Source organism: Myotis daubentonii, chromosome 17, assembly GCF_963259705.1.
Source record: "Myotis daubentonii chromosome 17, mMyoDau2.1, whole genome shotgun sequence".
Taxonomy (NCBI): Eukaryota; Metazoa; Chordata; class Mammalia; order Chiroptera; family Vespertilionidae; genus Myotis; species Myotis daubentonii.
In genome coordinates this window covers 11,433,538-11,453,060 of record NC_081856.1, presented here as the reverse complement: position 1 = coordinate 11,453,060, position 19,523 = coordinate 11,433,538, and the positions used below count along the sequence as shown (strand labels likewise).

At 44.2% G+C, this 19,523-nt stretch overlaps 1 protein-coding gene across 3 annotated transcripts in view; it reads right to left on the bottom strand.

Annotated features, from left to right (window-relative positions):
- The window catches only part of ST18 (ST18 C2H2C-type zinc finger transcription factor), an 82,240-nt gene that overhangs the window by 45,383 nt on the left and 17,334 nt on the right, over positions 1-19,523 (bottom strand). For all 3 annotated transcript variants that reach the window (XM_059672817.1, XM_059672819.1, XM_059672818.1), the window contains exons 2-6: positions 18,161-18,360; positions 12,304-13,095; positions 7,360-7,494; positions 2,544-2,634; positions 1,399-1,503 (exon numbers count right to left, since the gene is read on the bottom strand). In XM_059672817.1, the coding sequence (XP_059528800.1) occupies positions 1,399-1,503; positions 2,544-2,634; positions 7,360-7,494; positions 12,304-13,095; positions 18,161-18,360 (1,323 nt within the window). The remainder of the gene's footprint in view (positions 1-1,398; positions 1,504-2,543; positions 2,635-7,359; positions 7,495-12,303; positions 13,096-18,160; positions 18,361-19,523) is intronic.

The following is a 19,523-nucleotide window of genomic DNA, read 5'->3' as shown; positions in this document are numbered from 1 at the left end:
GATTCCTATATATATATATGTGTGTGTGTGTGTGTGTCTCCTACCAAAACATGCCTGACTCATCAGAATGTCAAAGTTTTGATGATATTTCCTGGATTTGGTAAAAAAAAACTTTTTTGCTGAAATATAAAAATATTTTGAGTGATGAATTAATCTTGCTATTGTGTATATAATTTGGTTTATACTCCTAATGTTGCATGTGTGCCAGTCTAAAACAATATTTATTTTTTAAGAAATTAGCAAGTTAAAGCTTAATGTTATTTCTATATTTAATAAATAACCTACTTAGGGAAAAACTAGAGAATACAGTAATACTAAGAAGCATATTATAAAATATTAAATTGCTAGTTATTCAGTAATTCATGTACTTCATTTGACATATATTCTTTTTTTAATATATTTTATTGATTTTCCACAGAGGAAGGGAAAGAGATAGAGAGTTAAAAACATCAATGAGAGAGAAACATTGATCAGCTGCCTCCTGCACACCTCCTACTGGGGATGTGCCCGCTATCAAGGTACATGCCCTTGACCAGAATCGAACCTGTGACCCTTCAGTCTGCAGGCCGACGCTCTATCTACTGAGTCAAACCTGTTAGGGCTTGACATATATTCTTCACTCATGGGATTTGAATTCCTATTTTGAATCTTTTAATTAAATCTATAGGATCACATATTAATAGAAGCCAAATCTCAAAAAAAATATTCCTACTATCTATTTTGCATTTCAGTGTCTCAGTAACAATGAAGATCTGATCATCTGTTTTCATCCTGAAATGACTTTTCTTAATATATGATTTTTTTATTACTAAATGTATAACATCACATTAAGTGGCATCATATATAGTTTACTACTTAGGAATAAATATTGTCTTCTAAACTACGAGAGATTGCACCTAGGACCAATTAGATATATTTTATTAATAGTTATCAACTTACTCAATTAAATCTTTGTTTTAAAAAAAAGTTAAATGTGCATGTGGAAGAGAAGGTGAATATATAGCATCACGTAGTTTGAGTGACATGAGTGATTTATGGTGGCATTTTCTCTGGGGAGAAAGGTTAATTCAATCATTAGGAAGACCATAACTGACCAGTGGAATGGGTTGCCTTTAGTGATGCCAATTTTTGATTAATATATGTTATCATATACTTTAGTTCTTTTAGACTCAACCACATTATGTTACCTTTGCATACAGATTAATTTCAAGTGAAACTTCTAGAGGGTCTAGAAGTTCATTTAAGTGACAGTATGATCAACTGGACCAGCCTCTCCAGCGGCTTTTGGTAGCTGAGAATGAATGTTGGCTGCAGTGAACTAGCACACGAGAGGGGACAGATGCATAGTGTGGAGCGTGGCATGAATACAGCACCAGGCGTGTCCTGGGAGGGTCATACCTGTGAACCTGGTCAGAACACTGCCCAGTTTGGGAAGAATCAAACTGACTTTTGTCCTGGGACATTGCCAATTTTTCAGCCGCAGCAATTGGACAACCCGAAAGACTGTCAAAAATAAAAAGGTGAGGATTTGAGTTAAAAAAAAAAAAAGATAACATAATTTGCTTTGGCAGGTACCTCACAACATACCTCGCACACACTATTAAGTCACATTAATAGCTCACTTAACACAGTAAAGGGGTTTGCAAACTATAGTGTCAACATATGTCCCTCAATCACATCTCAGAGGTGGTAGATAACAAACTCATATTAAAAATCAAAGTATTATCTAAAGAAGAAATAACTAAATTATCCTGAAACTTCTATAATATTTTAAGTGGACAGTGCTCACTCCAATTGCAATGTATCCAACTATAGATGTTAGCATGATAACTCCATGATTTATCTTCGGATCTTTAGGGAAATGTTAGCGACTTCATTGGATATCTGAGTTTAAATAGAATATGAAGGTTTCTGGCAATATGCTTACGAATCAAATAGTATCTCCAGACCACATAGTCTATACATAATACAAAATACACATAAAACAATAAGCATTTTCACCAAAAAATATTTACGTATACACAATACATTTGTATATAAATGCACATATGTGTTTTAAGGTAGATGAGATCTCAATGAGATGAATCTCCATGAAGTGTAATAATATTTAGCTTCATCCTAATATATAATCAAAACCACAGCATATCGAAGCCCTTTGAGTACCTTTTTAATGCTTTTAGAATGGGGTTCAAGATAACTCCTAAGCGATTCTTTTCAATATCAAAACAGCTATGGGTTCAGAGCAAAAGAAAACATGTTCTACTTGTATGACTATATGAATGTGTAATCCTGGTCTTCAAATTTAACGTTTGTGTTAGCATAATTGACTGCTAAAAGAACATTTCCAGGAGAGTAAATAGTGAGGTCATTTTTTCTTTTAGTCTGCACAAGTTAAGAGTACTTCTTATCTACTTCAAGTGGTCAGGTATCTGATACTGCTGCAGTGAGTTGGATAACACATTGCTAGCTTCTTATTTTCTTGATGGGAAGTGTCTCTCACTTCTTTCTTGTAATGTAAAAGATTAGCAACTCATCACCATTACCTCCTGTGGGTGTTCCGGTTGCTGTTCACATGCCCTCTTCCTGTGCATCCTGGGGTGGGACACTTGAGCACATTTTCATGCATGGCAAGAACTAAGCACAAAATGTCACATAAAAGGAAAAAATAATATACGATAAGCACATGACACAAGCACAAGATGATTTCTCAAGTTTGCAGTCAAATGAATTTAGTTACATAACCCACACTGCTCCCTCCCATAGTTATTGGGGTTGAAGTAAATGGGCACTTAAGGACTTCAACAATTAAATTCAGCAAGTCTGAGGTTTTCTAAACTTCATATTATGGTTAACGCTAGGCTTACATGAGATGATTCTGCTTATATTTAACTTAAACTGAAAAGCTTATATGCTTCCTTTTATATTTATACTAGTGGCCCAGTCCATGAAATTCATGCACATTAAAAGGGAATTAATTAGAGGAAATATTTTAATATTGTTATTTTGTTTCCATCTCTCCATCCCAGTCTCTCCCTGTCTCTGTCTCTCTTTGTTTTTCTAGCAGTCCTCCAGGCCTCCCTGCCTCCCTTTCTCTTCCTCTTTCCCAGCGTGAGTGGGCAGGGCCAATGGGGGCAGCTCCATCCTCTGCCTTCCCTGGAGCCTCATTCTGAGAGAGACTCTGAGAGCAAGCTGGGAGGGAGGGAAAGAAAGGGAGAAAAGACTGTGAGCTGGTAGGCATTGTGTGTGTCTGTGCGTGTGTGTGGTTGTGAATGAGCGTGAGTGCCGGTCCCCCCTCCCCCGGCCTTGGCCCCACTATCACAAGTCCCCACCCACCAGAGCCTGCTGCACATGCAGCCTGGGCGTTAGGTTGAGCCTTCGGTTGTTTTGGATGTGACGGACCATGGCTCTTTATATATATACTAGGGGCCCGGTGCACGAAATTTGTGCACTGGGTATGTGTGGGGGGGAGTGTCCCTCAGCCCAGCCTGTCCCCTCTCACATACTGGGAGCCCCCAGGCGTTGACCCCCATCACCCTCCGATCGCCTGATCGGCCCCTTGCCCAGACCTGACGCCTCCGCCAGAGGTGTCAGGCTTGGACAGGGGACCCCCATCTCCCCCCAATCACTGGCTCTGACCCCCACCCAGGCCTGAGGCCTCTGGCCCAGGAATCATGCCTGGGCAGGGACCCCCATCTCCCTCTGATCGCTTGCTCCACCCCCCACCCAAGCCTGACGCCTCTGACCCAGGCTTCAGGCCTGGGCAAGGGGACCATCATATCCCCCCAATCCCTGGCTCCGCCCCCCACCCAGGCCTGATGCCTTGGCCAGAGGAGTTGACCCTCATCACCCTCCGATCACCAATCACCGGATTGGCCCCTTGACCAGGCCTGAGGCCTCCGGCAGAGGTGTCAGGCCTGGGCAGGGGACCCCCAGCTCCCCGCAGTTGCAGGCTCCGCCCCTGCCCCTACAGGAAGCCTCGGGCTGAGGCGTCCGGCCCGGGCAGCGGGGACCCGCAGCTGCAGCGGCCCCGCGATCGTGGGCTCCGCTTTAGGCCCAGGCAAGAGACCCCTAGCTTCTGGGACTGCCAGCTTCGACCGTGCCCAGCTCCCATTGCTGGCTCCACCCCTACTTCCTGCTATCACTGGCCAGGGCTGCAAAGGCGCCTGATTCTCTGATCATGGCTGGGGGGCAGGGCAAAGGTGGCCCTGGGGCCACCTTTGCCCTGCCCCCCAGCTCTTAGCTCCCCCCTGGGTTTCCGATCACTGTCAGTGGCAGGGTGCTTCTTCCTGCTTTCCCTTTCGCCTCCCTGCATTGTGCCTACATATGCAAATTAACCGCCATCTTGTTGGCAGTTAACTGCCAATCATAGTTGGTGGTTAATTTGCATATAGCCCTGATTAGCCAATGAAAAGGGTATCGTCGTATGCCAATTACCATTTTTCTCTTTTATTAGATAGGACTAGGGGCCCGGTGCACGAAATTCGTGCACTGGGTGTGTGTGTGGGGGGGGGGGAGTGTCCCTCAGCCCAGCCTGCCCCCTCTCACATACTGGGAGCCCTCAGGCATTGACCCCCATCACCCTCCAATAGCAGGATCGGCCCCTTGCCCAGGCCTGACGCCTCTGGCCTAGGCGTCCGGCCCGGGCAGCGGGGACCTGCAGTGGCAGCAGGGGGTGCCGCGATCGTGCGGGCTCTGCCCCTGCCCCTGCAGGATGCCTCTGGCTGAGGCGTCCGGCCCGGGCAGCGGGGACCCGCAGCTGCAGCGGCCCCGTGATTGTGGGCTTCGCTTTAGGCCCAGGCAAGGGGCCCCTAGCTCCTGGGACTGCCAGCTTCGACCGTGCCCAGCTCCCATCGCTGGCTCCACCCCTACTTCCTGCTATCATTGGCCAGGGCGGAAAAGGCACCTGATTCTCCGATCATGGCTGGGGGGCAGGGCAAAGGCGGCCCCAGGGCCGCCTTTGCCCTGCCCCCCAGCTCTTAGCTCCCCCCTGGGTTTCCGATCACTGTCAGTGGCAGGGGGCTTCTTCCTGCTTTCCCTTTCGCCTCCCTGCATTGTGCCTACATATGCAAATTAACCGCCATCTTGTTGACAGTTAACTGCCAATCTTAGTTGGCAGTTAACTGCCAATCTTAGTTGGCAGTTAATTTGCATATAGCCCTGATTAGCCAATGAAAAGGGTATCATCGTACGCCAATTACCATTTTTCTCTTTTATTAGTGTTGATGCTTTTCCTTGGAGTGAATGGAAAACATTATTTATCAAATGAGAGGCCCGGTGCATGAAATTCATGCATGTGGGGAGGGTTCCCTCAGCCTGGCCTGCACCCTCTCCAATCTGGGACCCCTCGGGGATGTCCGGCTGCTGGTTTAGGCCAGATCCCACAGTCGGACATCCCTCTCTCAATCCAGGACTACTGACTCCTAATCGCTTGCCTGCCTGCCTGCCTGATGGCGCCTAACCACTTCTGCCTGCTAGCCTGATTGACACCTAACTGCTCCCCTGCTGGCCTGATTGACGCCTAACTGCTCCCCTGCTGCCCCAAAGGCCCCCAACTGCCCTCCCCTGCCAGTCCGATGGCCCCCAACTGCCCTCCTCTCCTGGCCCTGTCGTCCACAATTGCCTTCCCCTGCCACGACCCTCCTCCTCTGCTGAGACCTGCCTCCTCCGCGCGAGGCGGCGGAGATGCTGGGACCGGCCTCCTCCATGCTGCACAGAGCCATGGGACCCCCAGGTCTCAGTGTGCGGAGCGGCCACCAGGCCCCACCTCCGCTGTGCATGTGGCCATCTTGTGATGACATCACACATGAGAGGCACCTAGGCTTTTATTAGTATAGATAGTTGTTCTTTCTATCTTTTCCCCACAGTGTGAAGTTCTGAATATGGTCTTTTCTTATTTCCCAAGAGACATTATTTTGATTCTTTGTCCATCACCCCCCACTCCTCACCCTCACTGCCATTCAATTATTGGTGGAAGAGTATGGTTGAGGCAATCAGTGTGAGGACCTGCTAATCCAGTGGGGCAGTGATGAGCTAATTAGTTTCAGTGATTTGGGAAAAAAAAAAAACCCTTTTGAGAAAGGTGATGTTGAGGCATTCCCATCACTGTGGTTTTTATGACCCAAGAGGTGTTTCAATGAGTAGGTTCAAAAAGTAGAGGCTGTAACAGCGATACTTGAAAACCTAGGAGGCAGTCCCTTCCTTTTCCTTTAGTTTCCTAGTTCACAGTGGGTATGTGGGTGGAGAGACCAACTCCGGTTTGCTCTTGCCCAGGGCCCCCAGCTGCTGTAGGTTATCCTGGGGCAACATCCCAGGCATTCCGTGACCCTAAGCGCAGAGGCGGTCCAGAGGGCAGTGGCGAAGTGATGCACTTCCCACATTTCAATGATGCACTGAGGCTAACGCTCCTTGTGGGCATAAGGAGCCCATGCCTCTAAGTAAGAAAGGGCTGTGCAGTCACACAGCGTATCAGCCATGCCGTTCATTTTCTGTGCTTTGATGCTTTGATATCTGGGGCCTTGCTGACCGTGGGGAGCCTGCCCCTCCCAAGGCTACCTAATTCCTAGACACAGTAAACACTTTTCAGTGGCAAACCAACCCCTTCTGAGCCCTCACCCAACGGCCTCTTTCATCAGGTTCTGGCATTACAGAACCCTCTCACCTGCCCCAACCTCCCAGGGCCAGAGCCCCTGAAAGGAATCAATCTAGCCCCGTGGTCGGCAAACCGCCGCTCACGAGCCACATGTGGCTCTTTGGCCCCTTGAGTGTGGCTCTTCCACAAAATAACACGTGCGGGCGCACACGTACAGTGCGATTGAAACTTCGTGGCCCATGCGCAGAAGTCCGTATTTTGTAGAAGAGCCGGTATTTTGTGGAAGAGCCACACTGAAGGGGCCAAAGAGCCGCATGTGGCTGGCGAGCCGTGGTTTGCCGAGCCGCAGTTTGCCGACCACTGATCTAGCCAACCCTAAACCTGCTCACTCTGTTCCTTCCCAGGAAACCACAATAAAGGTTGTTGCCCACAACACACCCCCGCCCTCACTCTGCCCCCCAAACTGGTCCTGGGACCACCCGGGGTGGCCCTGCCTGGTGAGGCCTGCCCCCTCCTCTTGGGAACTGTGAGTAACAAATTACCTTCTCAATATCAGTCATCGCATGACCTATTGGCCTGACTGTTCCCACGTTTTCTATCTCTACACTGTGTTTTAAACACCAGGCCAGACAAAAATTATCTTGATGAAATGTTTAATAACTTTATATTTCCATTCCTAATTCCAAATTAGAGGAGAAAGAGGACCACACTGTGTTGCTGTGGGATGTACAACAAGGCAGCTCCCTCTTTTAGGGCTAAGCAGTACTCACTTTCGAGGGGAACCCGCACTTTGTGGGGGCACCCCGAAAGGCTGCGGTGGTGGGGGTAGAGCCCTGTCACATGGCCTGTGCCATCGCACCCGGGGATGGGGCACTTGGTCTCCCTCTTCTCAGGCCTCGGTGAATCTGCAGAGAAATGAAATGGAAAGATTCGTTTGGTTATTCTCCTTTCCCTTCCTTTTCAATAGAACGGCCTTGCAGGGTGACATTCTCCCTTTATTCAGTTTTATCATCATAAACATTCTTCTCACGTTGCCTTGAGTGAGACCCTCAACTAAGACCTGTGGACACATAAAAAAGATTTTCAATTTCCTTGGTTTCCTAAGCAGAGGCTGACCCAGGGCAAGGGAGTGTTAAAACACAAGATGGCTTTAAGTTGTCATGCCACCGACTGTAGTTAGAGCCTCATTGTTAAAAATCAAGTCCACACCACGGGATACACAGGCTCCTGAAAAGAAAAAGAAAAAAAGTGAGAAAGAAGAAAGACTTTATTTAAACCCAAAAACTACCTCCTATTGAAGGTGTCTGGAAAAAGCCGGTTCAAAATGACCAAACAAAGAAGCCACCATATCTGAGAAAGACATCTCTGGCCTTGTCACTCACAGAGCAGGCGGCCCCCGGCTTCAGGGCCCAGCGGCTGCTCCTAGACACGTGTGGAACCTGCTTCTGCGAGAGTTAGGACAAGGATGCCAGCATGCCACCTGGTGCCATGCCCAGGGCTGCAGAGGCCCAAGGTTCCAAAACGCCAATGGTTTGCCATTTGGGATCTGCAGGCAGTGACTACAGAAAAGGCGCTGCTGGCTTTCCTCTGAACGCAAAAGCTAAAAGCAGAGGCAACAGGAAGGAGGTTTGGCAAAGCAACATTCTTGCGGGAGACTTAGAGAGAACGGAAGTACGAAGAGTGGAGGCCGCCCTGCATGGCCTGGAGGGTGCTGCCAAGAGCAGAGGTGGGGGTGCGGATCCCAGGCACAGCCAGGCAGGGACCGGGGACACCTTGGTCGGGGGAAGGGCTGAAGACAAGCCCTGGGTGTTAATCTTCTGGTCTTCTGGCACACACATGGCTGAGGGTTAGCTAAAGGGTTAGCTCAATATGTAAAATGAATGAGAACTAACAGAACTACTAAGGAGGTTAGAACTAACAGAGAGGCCTTCTATAGAACTTTCATATTTGTGGTCGAGATGGCAGATGAACTTCAAACACAAATGCATTCTTATAGCCCAAACGGCCTCCCTCACTAGTGCATGGAATGAAAAATAATAATGAAAATAAATAAGCTGCCGGCGATGGGACAGGGGGTGCAGGGGTGTGTGTGGGGGGGGGTCCTGCCTGGTGGATGTAAAGGGCACATGTGCTGCCACTCCAAGTGTGGCCCGGGGAGCAGGGCAATGTCGCGTGGTGTGGCAGCCGTCTCCAGGGCAGAGGACTGTGAGAGCAGACGTGCCTCTGAGATAGCATGCCACCCCAGTTGTTGGAGTACAAGCGGTCCTGGGCAGGTGGGCACAGCAGGTTGTATGTAATACAATTATTTGGGAGCATGGTTTCAGCAAAGGGGGAGGAGCCAAGGGTCCTTCAAGCTGTCACTCAGGGGCTGGGGATAGGGGAGCCGAAAGAAAGCTCTAAGTTAAGTGAGAAATGAACAGAGGAAAGATAGGGATGCCTTGAGGAGCAGGCGTTTTGTTTAAAGAGAGACAGGATTTAAATGCCCTCATGTGGAGAACATACACTTTTCTGTAAGAGACAAAAGGGTCCTATTAAGAGCTTTGACTTGTTCTATGATTTTTATGGCGATCGATTTTATTGAATCCAAAAATGTTGCCCACTTTCAGGTTGTCCTCTCCGGTAGACCGCTGGTCAAATTCCTTGAAGTTTGCTGATAGCGAAACTCAGAGGGCTGACAGCACAGGAGAGTGAATTAGAAAAAAAGGAGAAACAATGTGTAATTCGGTGCCTTTCCTCTCTTGGACCTCACCCAGGTGAGGCCACATTTCTAAACCACACTGAAAGGTTTGGCGTCGAGTGTGCCTCCTCGTTGCCACGCTATCGGTGCACAGGAAGCCAGAGAGGGTGTGGGAGATAAGGCCGGCTGGCTCCCGACCAGGTGTGGTCCCCTGACATCCATCATGCACCTTTGTCTGCAAGCTCTTTTCTGTGGGTGAAACGAGATGCTAATGAAATGCTCTATAGGGCAGAGCCCCTGTGCAGGCTGGGAAGCCAGAGCTCCTGTGATCTCAGGCCTGGCTCCTCCATTTTCTGTGTGAAATGCTGCATAATGACCGTCTCCCCTGATGAGTCTACATCCTGGTTTGTCTGGGACTGTCCTAATTCGCGCCTGATATACCTGTGCGGTTGTTCATATCACTCCCCTTCACTCCAAGAGACTGAACTATGCATTCTACGATGACTCTACTTATATTTCGACTTAAAGTCTCACTAGATGCTTGGTGGCAACAGGATAGTCAAACTTTACTTAGAATTGCTGACTCATCTGAAGTCTTGGGTAAAATGACATTTTAAAATTCTACTGTTCTCTCCTTAACAGCTGTCACATGCCCACAGTCTATAAAAAATGAGGATGATATTTTGAAGAGCGTGGCTTTCATTTGGGAAGAGTGTTGACTTAGAAGTATGGAATTTATGCCAGAGAAATAAAGCATGTCTAACGCTGCTGGCTCCCAAATCTAAAAAGAGGAACAGGAAAGTGAATACTTAATTCGGACTCTGTGGGCATTCTCTGGACCACACCTACAATTTCTCTGAGTTCCACTTCTTTTTCCCTGTCTGTTATATACTAATCTGGTCTGGATCTTCCTAGCATCGGCTATTTACACCCCAAGGCAGGACAATGCTCTACACCAGTGGTTCTCAACCTTCCTCATGCCTCGACCCTTTAATACAGTTCCTCATGTTGTGGTGACCCCCAACCATAAAATTATTTTCGTTGAAACTTCATAACTGTAATTTTGCTACTGTTATGAATCGTCATGTAAATATCTGATATGCAGGATGTATATAGGTGACCTCTGTGAAAGAGTCGCGACCCACAGGTTGAGAACCGCTGCTCTATGCGATAAGATATACTGTTGACCCATGCAGCAGCATTAGTCATTCAGTAAATCTCCAACACCACCCAAGTCTACAAGCACAGATTCCAACACCTTGTTAATTTTTGAAAACAAAAAATAGTTTCAAAAGGTCTACAAAATTGACCCAAGGATCATCAAGTATTTTAAGCTGTAGCACAAATAATTAAAATTTCTCCAAATACTGGATTTCATTGGCTGGAAGATTTCATCAATTGTAAGATGAAACATAATTTGTATGCTAGTAAGAAAGAAACAACTATTAAAATTTAATTATGGCACAGTCTTTGATTTCAGAGATATTAAACTGGGAAACTATGTATCTTAGGATAAATGAAATGTAATATATTAGATATTATGAGTTGGGGGAATTGGAAGTAAATTTCTTTTTTACTTTTGGCTTGCAGTTTATTAAAAAAAAATCAAACAAACAAACAAACAGAAAACCCAAACACGCAGATAAATCCAACAGTTGCATATTAGTAGAGCACACAGGGCTAAATACAGTGTCCTGTCCCAAACCACACACGCGTCATTAATATTCTGTCCCCATCCCAACCCTGGCAGAATGTTTGCATAACATTATCTTGTTCCTCACTATGTGACGTCATCTTATTCTTTTCTGCTTTCTCAGCTCTGAGCTGCAAGGCAATACCTAATAAGACTGCAGGTGAGTACTAAAACGGACTTAAAATGACAAAACATGCCATTCATTCATGCATAAATAGCAACCAAACATCCAACTCTTCTAATAAGGACAAGCTTGGGGCCACCACCTTGATTTTCCCTGATTCTGTGGTTACCAGCCTTCAGGGCGTCCAAGAATCAATTGACAAACTTGCTTAAAAAATGTCGAGTTCTGGAGCAGTGAGTCTCATGAGATCCTGGAAATACCCATCTTAAACAAGCTTTCTAGGCACATACATACCACCATTTGGGAAACTCCACTTAACTGTAAAAAATCATTATCAGGCCCACCTTGTGGAAGCCTAGGGGTGGAGTGGGGGAGGGGATTGTCTTTATGGGAGAGAAAACACAATTTCCCTAAAGTCTGAGGAACAATTTTAAGCTTATTTACTCTCGAATTCAAGCTTGGCCCAGATTTTTGTGGACCCTGAGTCAGAGAGCTTGTAAAAAGCAGAGGCTTATAAAAGCATTAACAGCCAGTTTTATCCTAAGAAGGATCAGATAGATCATCCTGCTTGGCTTGCAAGTAGTTTGACATTATTTTTTTATTTTTATTATTATTATTAATTTCAGAGGGAAAGAGAGATAGAAACATCAATGATGAGAGAGAATCATTAATCAGCTGCTTCCTGCATGTCCCCCACCAGGGATGGAGCCCACAACCTGGGCATATGCCCTGGCCAGGAATTGAACCGTGACCTCATGGTTCATAGGTTGATGCTCAACCACTGAGCCACACTGGCCGGGCTATTTTGAAGCTTAAAGACAGTCAGATGACCCCAGAAAGAGGGTGGGAAAGAAATAATAAATTTCTGGAATTGACTTGATTAATATGATGATTTAAAATCCAATAAGTACTAATATACTTCTAATGTGCAGTAAAGTACTTTTTAAAAAGTACTATATTCTTTTTAAAAGCAATCAGATTAGAAGAAATAGAGGCAATGATCCTTTTATCGTGTGTCAAAACACTACACAACTGACCAAGCTTGATCTGAGAACAATTTAGAGAACTTGCTTATTTTGTAATATAAAATATAAACTAGTTTTCAAATGGTGTGAAGTTGTCAAAACAGCTATCTGGAAGAAGTAAGCAAGTCGTAGCTAATTTTTTTTCTAACCCTAATGCCATTTTCTTTCTAAAGTAAATGCAAAAGCATGTCTTACGTTTATTGTTAAAGAGTTGTCTTCCACCGATGTCAGTAACTTTGGCTTGCCTCCTTTCCCCTGCTAGGTGCTCCAGCAGAAACCTGTCCAGCTCTTTGTAGGTGTCACGGAAAGCACAGCCTCGCTCGGCCTGCAGGGCGATGGCCTGCTCCAGCAAACTTAAGTTCCCCTTCGCCTTCTCCAGGTCCACGGACTCCTCTGTCATCACGGCCAGGCACTGGCTGTCATCCTCCTCAGCCCCGGGGAAGGGGGCCTGCGCCCTGCCCTCCAGGGCATCCGTGCGAGCATGGTGCGGGTCTCTCCTTTCTGGGTCAGAATCACACCTGTTTTCACAAGAGATAAACTTGTCACCTTCGGTCTTTATTTCGGGAACTTCCACTACGTCTTTCCTATCATCCACTAAAATGTACTTTGGAACTCTACGTGGTTTGGTTTCTTCGGAGAAGCTGGAGCCACTGTCCCAGCCGTTCTCTGTACTTTCCGAGTTGCTTTCATTGTCATCGGAGGAGCAGAATCTCCGCTGGGAGTCGCTGATGTGGTCTTTCCCGTCATCGGAATGAACCACAAAGCACTCGTCCACCTCGTCGCTCTCTGCTTTGAGAGACTGGATGCCACTGTCATTGAAGTTTTCATTTGTGGTCTGGACAGATGCACTGTTTTCAAATTTCCCCACGTGCATTAAAGATTTGACCACGAGCTCTTGGTAGCAACCGTATCTGTCTTCCTTCCCGTGAGAGTTTTCTTGTGCCGTTGAATGAACAGTCTCACCCAGAGGTTTTGTCATGATTTCTTCTATGGGGAAAAACACACGCCAGTATTTGAAAGACAAGAACAAAAGTCGTTTATGGAAATTTTTCTAAGAAAATTATTTAAATGTATTTAATAATTAAAAATTATTTAAGAAATATTTTCAAAAATACTTTAAGAAATCACACATAATATATACACACATATGTATATATAATATGTAAAATATGTGAATATGTAGGCTCTATTCATTTTAAAAGCATTAGGGAGAAAATATATATCTTCTTAAAACAAAACTTAGACCTTCATATTCTGAGAATTACCTTTAAAGAAATGAGCTATTAGAATTTTTAGTATATTAAGAACTAAGTACTTCTAGGGTACTGAAATCCATACATAATAGTAACAGAATGCTGAATGCGAAATTATTGTTAGTTTACCTCTTACATTTGCAAATCTTAGCCACCTAGAAATCAAATATATATAATGCCAGGCACTATAAAGGAAATAGTCATCAGATTTCTCTGTTAGAATGGCAGTATATCTTCAAAGCTTATTTGGTTTCAGTTTTCTGTCTTCATAGTTTTTTTCAAACATACTTTCAGATTTTATGGGATTTCGTTAAAATACGAAATTCGTCTACACGATGATAACTAAACAAGTTCTGAAAGCTTTCTAGATTTCCTGACCACCTTCATAATTGTCACCCAAAAGTTCCATGTGGAAGGAAAGACAAGCAAATGGGGAAATCAGCATGATCAAATCACGTCTTACACAGTAACACATTTTCTGGTCTGGTGCCTCGTGCATTTGTGTGAAAAGGAAATGAGACGGGAGATGGGGATGTTTGGAGGATGTTGAATGTTAACTGTTGTTCTCGGTGCAGGACCAGCTGGAGTCCTGACAGTCAAGGAGCCCATGACTGAGAACAGGCCTCAGTGCTGGTCTGCCTGGGACAGTCCACCCATCCCTCTTGTCCCAGGGCCGTTGTCAGCGTCACCCCCTTTCCTTCTCAGCAATGGCCCAGTGGGGGTGGTAAGATTGTGTGTGTGTGTGTGTGTGTGTGTGTGTGTGTGTGTGTGTGTGTGTGTCCCAGTGCAAACACACCAGTGAAGGGTCCAGATTATGTGATGACCTAACCCTTGCCCAGGTCAAGGTGTCCTCCAGCGAGAACAGCACCCAGCACATACCAGGCTGTGAAATACACCAGACAACCCAGCAATGCTTCCTTTAGTGAATACTATGACCAAAAAAAGAGGAGGAGGAGGAGTGGGAGGAGGAGGAGGAGGAAGAGGAGGAGGAAGAGCAGGAGGGGAGTGGGGGACGGGCAACACAAAATAATCAGCTGCCTTAAGGACTGCTAAAGACACCAAGTGAAGTGCATTCTGTGTTAATAAGCATCTTTGGAGGGAAGAAAAGCACAGCCATCCAATGTGAGGGCTGTGGGCGAGGGTGTCTGAGCAGAAGACAATGAGCCTTTTTTTGTCTCATTTAATTTTTTTTTATAAACATTGTCTCTGACAAGGACACTCAAAAATACATCTCCATCATCTTCCTTTCTGGTAATTATCTCCCTAAATCAACACTGGACTGCCAGGATCAAGTAAATATTGCCATAGTAACTAAAAGCATTTTTGGATGAAGGGAAGAATTTAGTCACAACACTAGCCCCTTTAAATAATGCTGATTATAGGGTGCAGTCTTTTGTTGGGATCTATTCAACATAAACTGAAAAATTTAACATTTTACTTCCTAGAAAAGAGACTGGATAAACAAGCACATAATGTTTGATAGGATGGTCTATCCTCTCCTGAATTCATATCAGAGGAACTCCAGGTTTAAATAATATATTAAACATAGTCTAAAATGCAAATGAAGTTTTTCTCAATATCACGGTTGGTGATTAAGAGAAAGTGTAAAGGGTTATGATAATTTTAAAGTATTATGAACTACAGAAAACAAATAAAAAGCATTTTCAGTGAATATGCTCAATTCATTGAACTATTCTCTCACTCCACTTAACTACCCACATGTGTACAATAATGATTTATAGACATTATACCTAATTATGCATATTTGGGCTGTGGTAGAGTGCTAACAAAAGCTCTAGAAAGCAACAATTACCTCTGTTGCTTAGCTACATAGTTTAAAATATTCCTATTAAGTGCAGATCACCAGAGAGGCGGGAGTGACAAAAAATGCACATGTGCACGACAATGCACTTCACTGTGCCGCTGCCAACTGCCAGCGTTTTGGGTCATTTCCAGTTTACATAATTGCTTGGTTCAACTGTTTGTTATATGCTAAAAGAAAATATTTATTAATTATTCCTCAGAAAGAGAGGCGTCCTGCCGACAGCCATGCCTGTGCGCCTTGCACACGAAGGTTTCCAGGGATGGCCTGAAAAGCTGCCATCCGACTTTCCTTCCGTGAATGGCTCTCTCCCTGGCTTTCACTGTAATCACAAGGGGGGGGAAAGAGTTGAGTGAGCCTTTGAAGCCGACAGGTCTGCGACGAGACACTTGCTTCTCCCAGCTCTGTGACGGGCCGCCTACTTCTGTATGCGCGTGTGTTTCTATGTCCCAGGGTGGCCTCGTGACTTCGTTTGTGCTTTTGCCACTGAAATCACTAGACGATTCCTGCCTTTCATATCAGAGGAATCTAGGCTGACAGGTCCCTAACCTCTCTGACCCTGGCGTCCTCCCTCACACGGGGAGGCACCTGCAGACTTCCCGGGGAGCGCGTGGAGAGCAGGTGACACCCCGCAGGTATTCAGGAAGGTGGCTCTCGTCCCCCTTCCCTAGATACTGTGTTAGATGATAGGAAAGGCAGGGGCTACATGGGACCCTCCACATAAATGAGGTGGAGCTTGTTTACCACACGGAGGGTCCAGGGTGCAGGTTTGCCATTAAATGGATACAAGCTCATGATGTGAACTTTCAGGAGCACTAGACCCTCTCCCTTCAGCACCTGAACTGCCCACTGAAGATGCAACCAGGCGCACCCCTGGCCAGGTAAAAACCTTGGAGTACCAGCAGTAAATGAGAGAGAGATGAGAAGCCCTTGCACTGGGCCTGGGGACCAACCTAGCTCTCTTTCCTTCTGAGGGTGGGGGATCACTTGCTCAAAGGACTAAAGAAAACTTAAAAGAGTTTTGCTCTTTTGACCAGAGATAGGAGCATCTGTGACCTGTCATTTCTGGAAATGTTGACCTAATGTTGCAGAAACTTTGCGCAGTCTGCTTTCTGAAGGTGGTCAGAGCTTGGGGAGAATTAGCTGCTGAAGCATGGCTAGCTGGTTATTTTGCTTATTCTTCAATTGTTTCCTAATTATGTCCTTCTCAACATTTACAAGCTGCATTACCTTAAGCATTAAATCTCCGTGGTCCTTAATCAGCATGTCTGTAAAATTCTGTCCATAATCATACACATGTCATTGTCAGGTAGATTAAGTGATATAACCTATTTGCCAAGAATATATTAAAAATTCAACAATAATGGCCACTACTTCTGGAATTTCGGCATATTCATTGTTATTAGTAGTGATTCCAGTACTAAATATAAAAAATAGGTAACATTTATGAACCTGAAATAGATGTCCATCAACACTTACAACTGAAATTTTAATTGAGTACATTTTGACAATATATTTTCTTGGTTAATACTAAGCATCTACAATGGTTACACATCATGATACCATCAGTGGGGAGATACAGTCCAAGTCCAACCACACTGATTCAAGGACTTTCTAGATTCTATCTGCAATTTTCATGAATCAACAAAAATCTAACCAACTCAAGGAAACAAAAAAAGTCAAAGATGATTATAATTTACCAATGAGCCATGAGGCTTTAAGCCCTATGTTAAATACAGAAAAGTCAGAAAATTTACTTAAACATCATCAAATCAGAATATAACTTTTTTTTTAACTACAGAACCTCAAGCTACTTGTAAGCCAAGATCACTGGAGATCTGTGGATGGTGATCTGAGATTCGTGCTCACTCATCTTTCATATGCTTTTACATCTTTTCTGTTGACACCTATTGCTATTACTATATTTCTATATATAATAGATATTTATGACCTAACACTCTTGTTGCCTTTGGTTTGTATAATATACACTTTTTTTTTCAAATTACAATTCATTTGGTATATTTTGATTCCTATAAAGTCACGTTTAAAAAAACACACGTATATTTAATTTAGAACAACTAATTTCATTTTCTAATAAGTCAAGCTTTAGATTTCTTTTTTAAATATAATTTTTTGAGATATTTTGCATTTCCTTTAATTTCAGCCTCATGCACAATGTGGTTGGTGATATTCTGACTCCTGGAGGCACTGTGACTACCAGGGACCAATGGGAGTAACTGTGAACTGGGGAGAAACACCCTAAAATTCTGAGATTGTAACTACATATAACTTGTAATGCAAACAGCATTTAATGAGTGAAGAATTAAATCCATGAAACATAATGTGTGCTTATAGGTAAATTAAAATGATTGTATTTTGGAAATAGTGGGCATAGTAATAAATTTTCTTTATCAGTTTTCTAGATGGAGATGCTAGGCAGCCAACTTTACGTCCTTCTGCAGTCCGTTGTTATAAATATTTCTTTTTTAAATGTTGAAAATATTAAGGTTGCATCCCACCTGCATTGGTCCATGTTGTTATCACCAATTATATTTTGAGGGCTAACTAATACTATATATATTTACAAAACAAAAATATTTTGTTTTATTCATGTATGTCATATCTTAAATATTCTCAAGATTAAATCTGCCCTTTTATTTTGAAAGGTTCTTTCAGGCATTAGGCATCTACCCTATTTGGGAGTCAAGGTATTCATCAGCTTTCAGGCTTAGTATCTTTTATATTCTTCAAAAAGAGGCACAGTCCAATCCTGCATTTTGAAAATGAACGCAGGGCAAGCTTGAGACATCCCACAGTTACAGACAAAAATCAGCCCTCACTAAATGGATTCGACGTGAAAAAAATATTTAATCTTGCTTCCAAATTCAAACACACAAGCTCTATGTGTTCTGCAGAAGCTAAGACTGAGTCTTCGGTGCCTGAGGGCAAATGGAGAGTTTGGGCCCCTCCTTGCTACCTGTGGTCCGGTGAGCGTTGGTCCCCAGCAGGCCGTTGTCCTCTTCCACCTCCGTCCTGGTATCGAGCCCCTCCTGGCCATTCATGCTTGGGCTGTAGTGTCTGGGCTTCATCAGCAGGGACTTTCTCTTGTTGACAGGGACCCATGACGCCTGCTCTTCAGCTCTCCTCTTCTTTGCCATGGAGCAATCATATGCCGCACTGTAGGGATTGAGGCAAATGAAGAACATGGTAAAATAGTTGACTGCTATTTGACGTTCATGAGTATGACTCCAAGTCTGTGGGAACTTGGGACTAAAAGCCTAGGGCTTGTTTTTGGCAAACCCTAAATTTTAGGGTTTGTAGTTGGCATGAAAGAAAACAGCCCATCCACTAAATCTATTGTGGATTCTATGTTACTGCCTGTCCAAAGATCATCCTTAATCCTGAGGAAGCATATGTGAATCTGTGCTTCGCTTGGCGCTACACTAAATACCCGGGGAAGGATGAAACAAGATTTGAACTGGCTTGCTAATCCTAAGAAACAGCTAATGTGAAAAATTACCACCGGATACAAAAAAACACACATGCCCAAGATGGATAAATTGCAAGGTTTTTCAATAGTTGTTTGCTACCCAAAATGCGTATCTCTGCCACAGTTGCACATCAAACTTGAGATGCCACATCCTGAGCTTTGACTTGAAGAAAGGAGAATGAAAGGAGGGGACATGAGGAACATTTAATCAGCCCATCTCCAGAAGCACCCCTCCCCCCCCGAAAAAAAGTAAAAAGATGCTATGTGGCATTCTATTTTTTATTCTCACCCTTTTAGCACACAGAACAAACACAGAAAAGGAGGAGAAATGAGATTGGATTTCACAAAAATAGGCAACAATTTATTCTTACTCCTGCTTTCATATCGTTTTATTTGAGAATGCTCCTGAGGATGGCCCTTTCAAATAGATCTCCTGCATTCATCTCACTCAGATTTAATGTTGATCACTCTACGTATTGGAGTTAAGACAAGCATTCTCTTGGCAAGATACAGGAAGACCAGAGGGTTTAGGCAACAGTGAGCCTCAAAGTAGTATGTTATTCCTTACTCCATCACTAAAAAATTGATGAAATGCTCAGTAATATTACTAAAGAGACAAAGACCTTAAGTTGTTCTCTTTAGAAACATTAATGCAAAGATGGTGGCCCATTCATGAGAATTACTTGATCATTGTTATACATGCATCCTTGGATTTCAAAGAGGAGATTAAAAAATGTCAGAAGAAAAAATACTATTTCTTCTAGAGGGAAAAAAGATTCTGGAAGGAAAGATCATTCAAGAGGGTTAGAAATCTCTCAAAAATAGATTAAAATAGAAGAATTTAAAATTA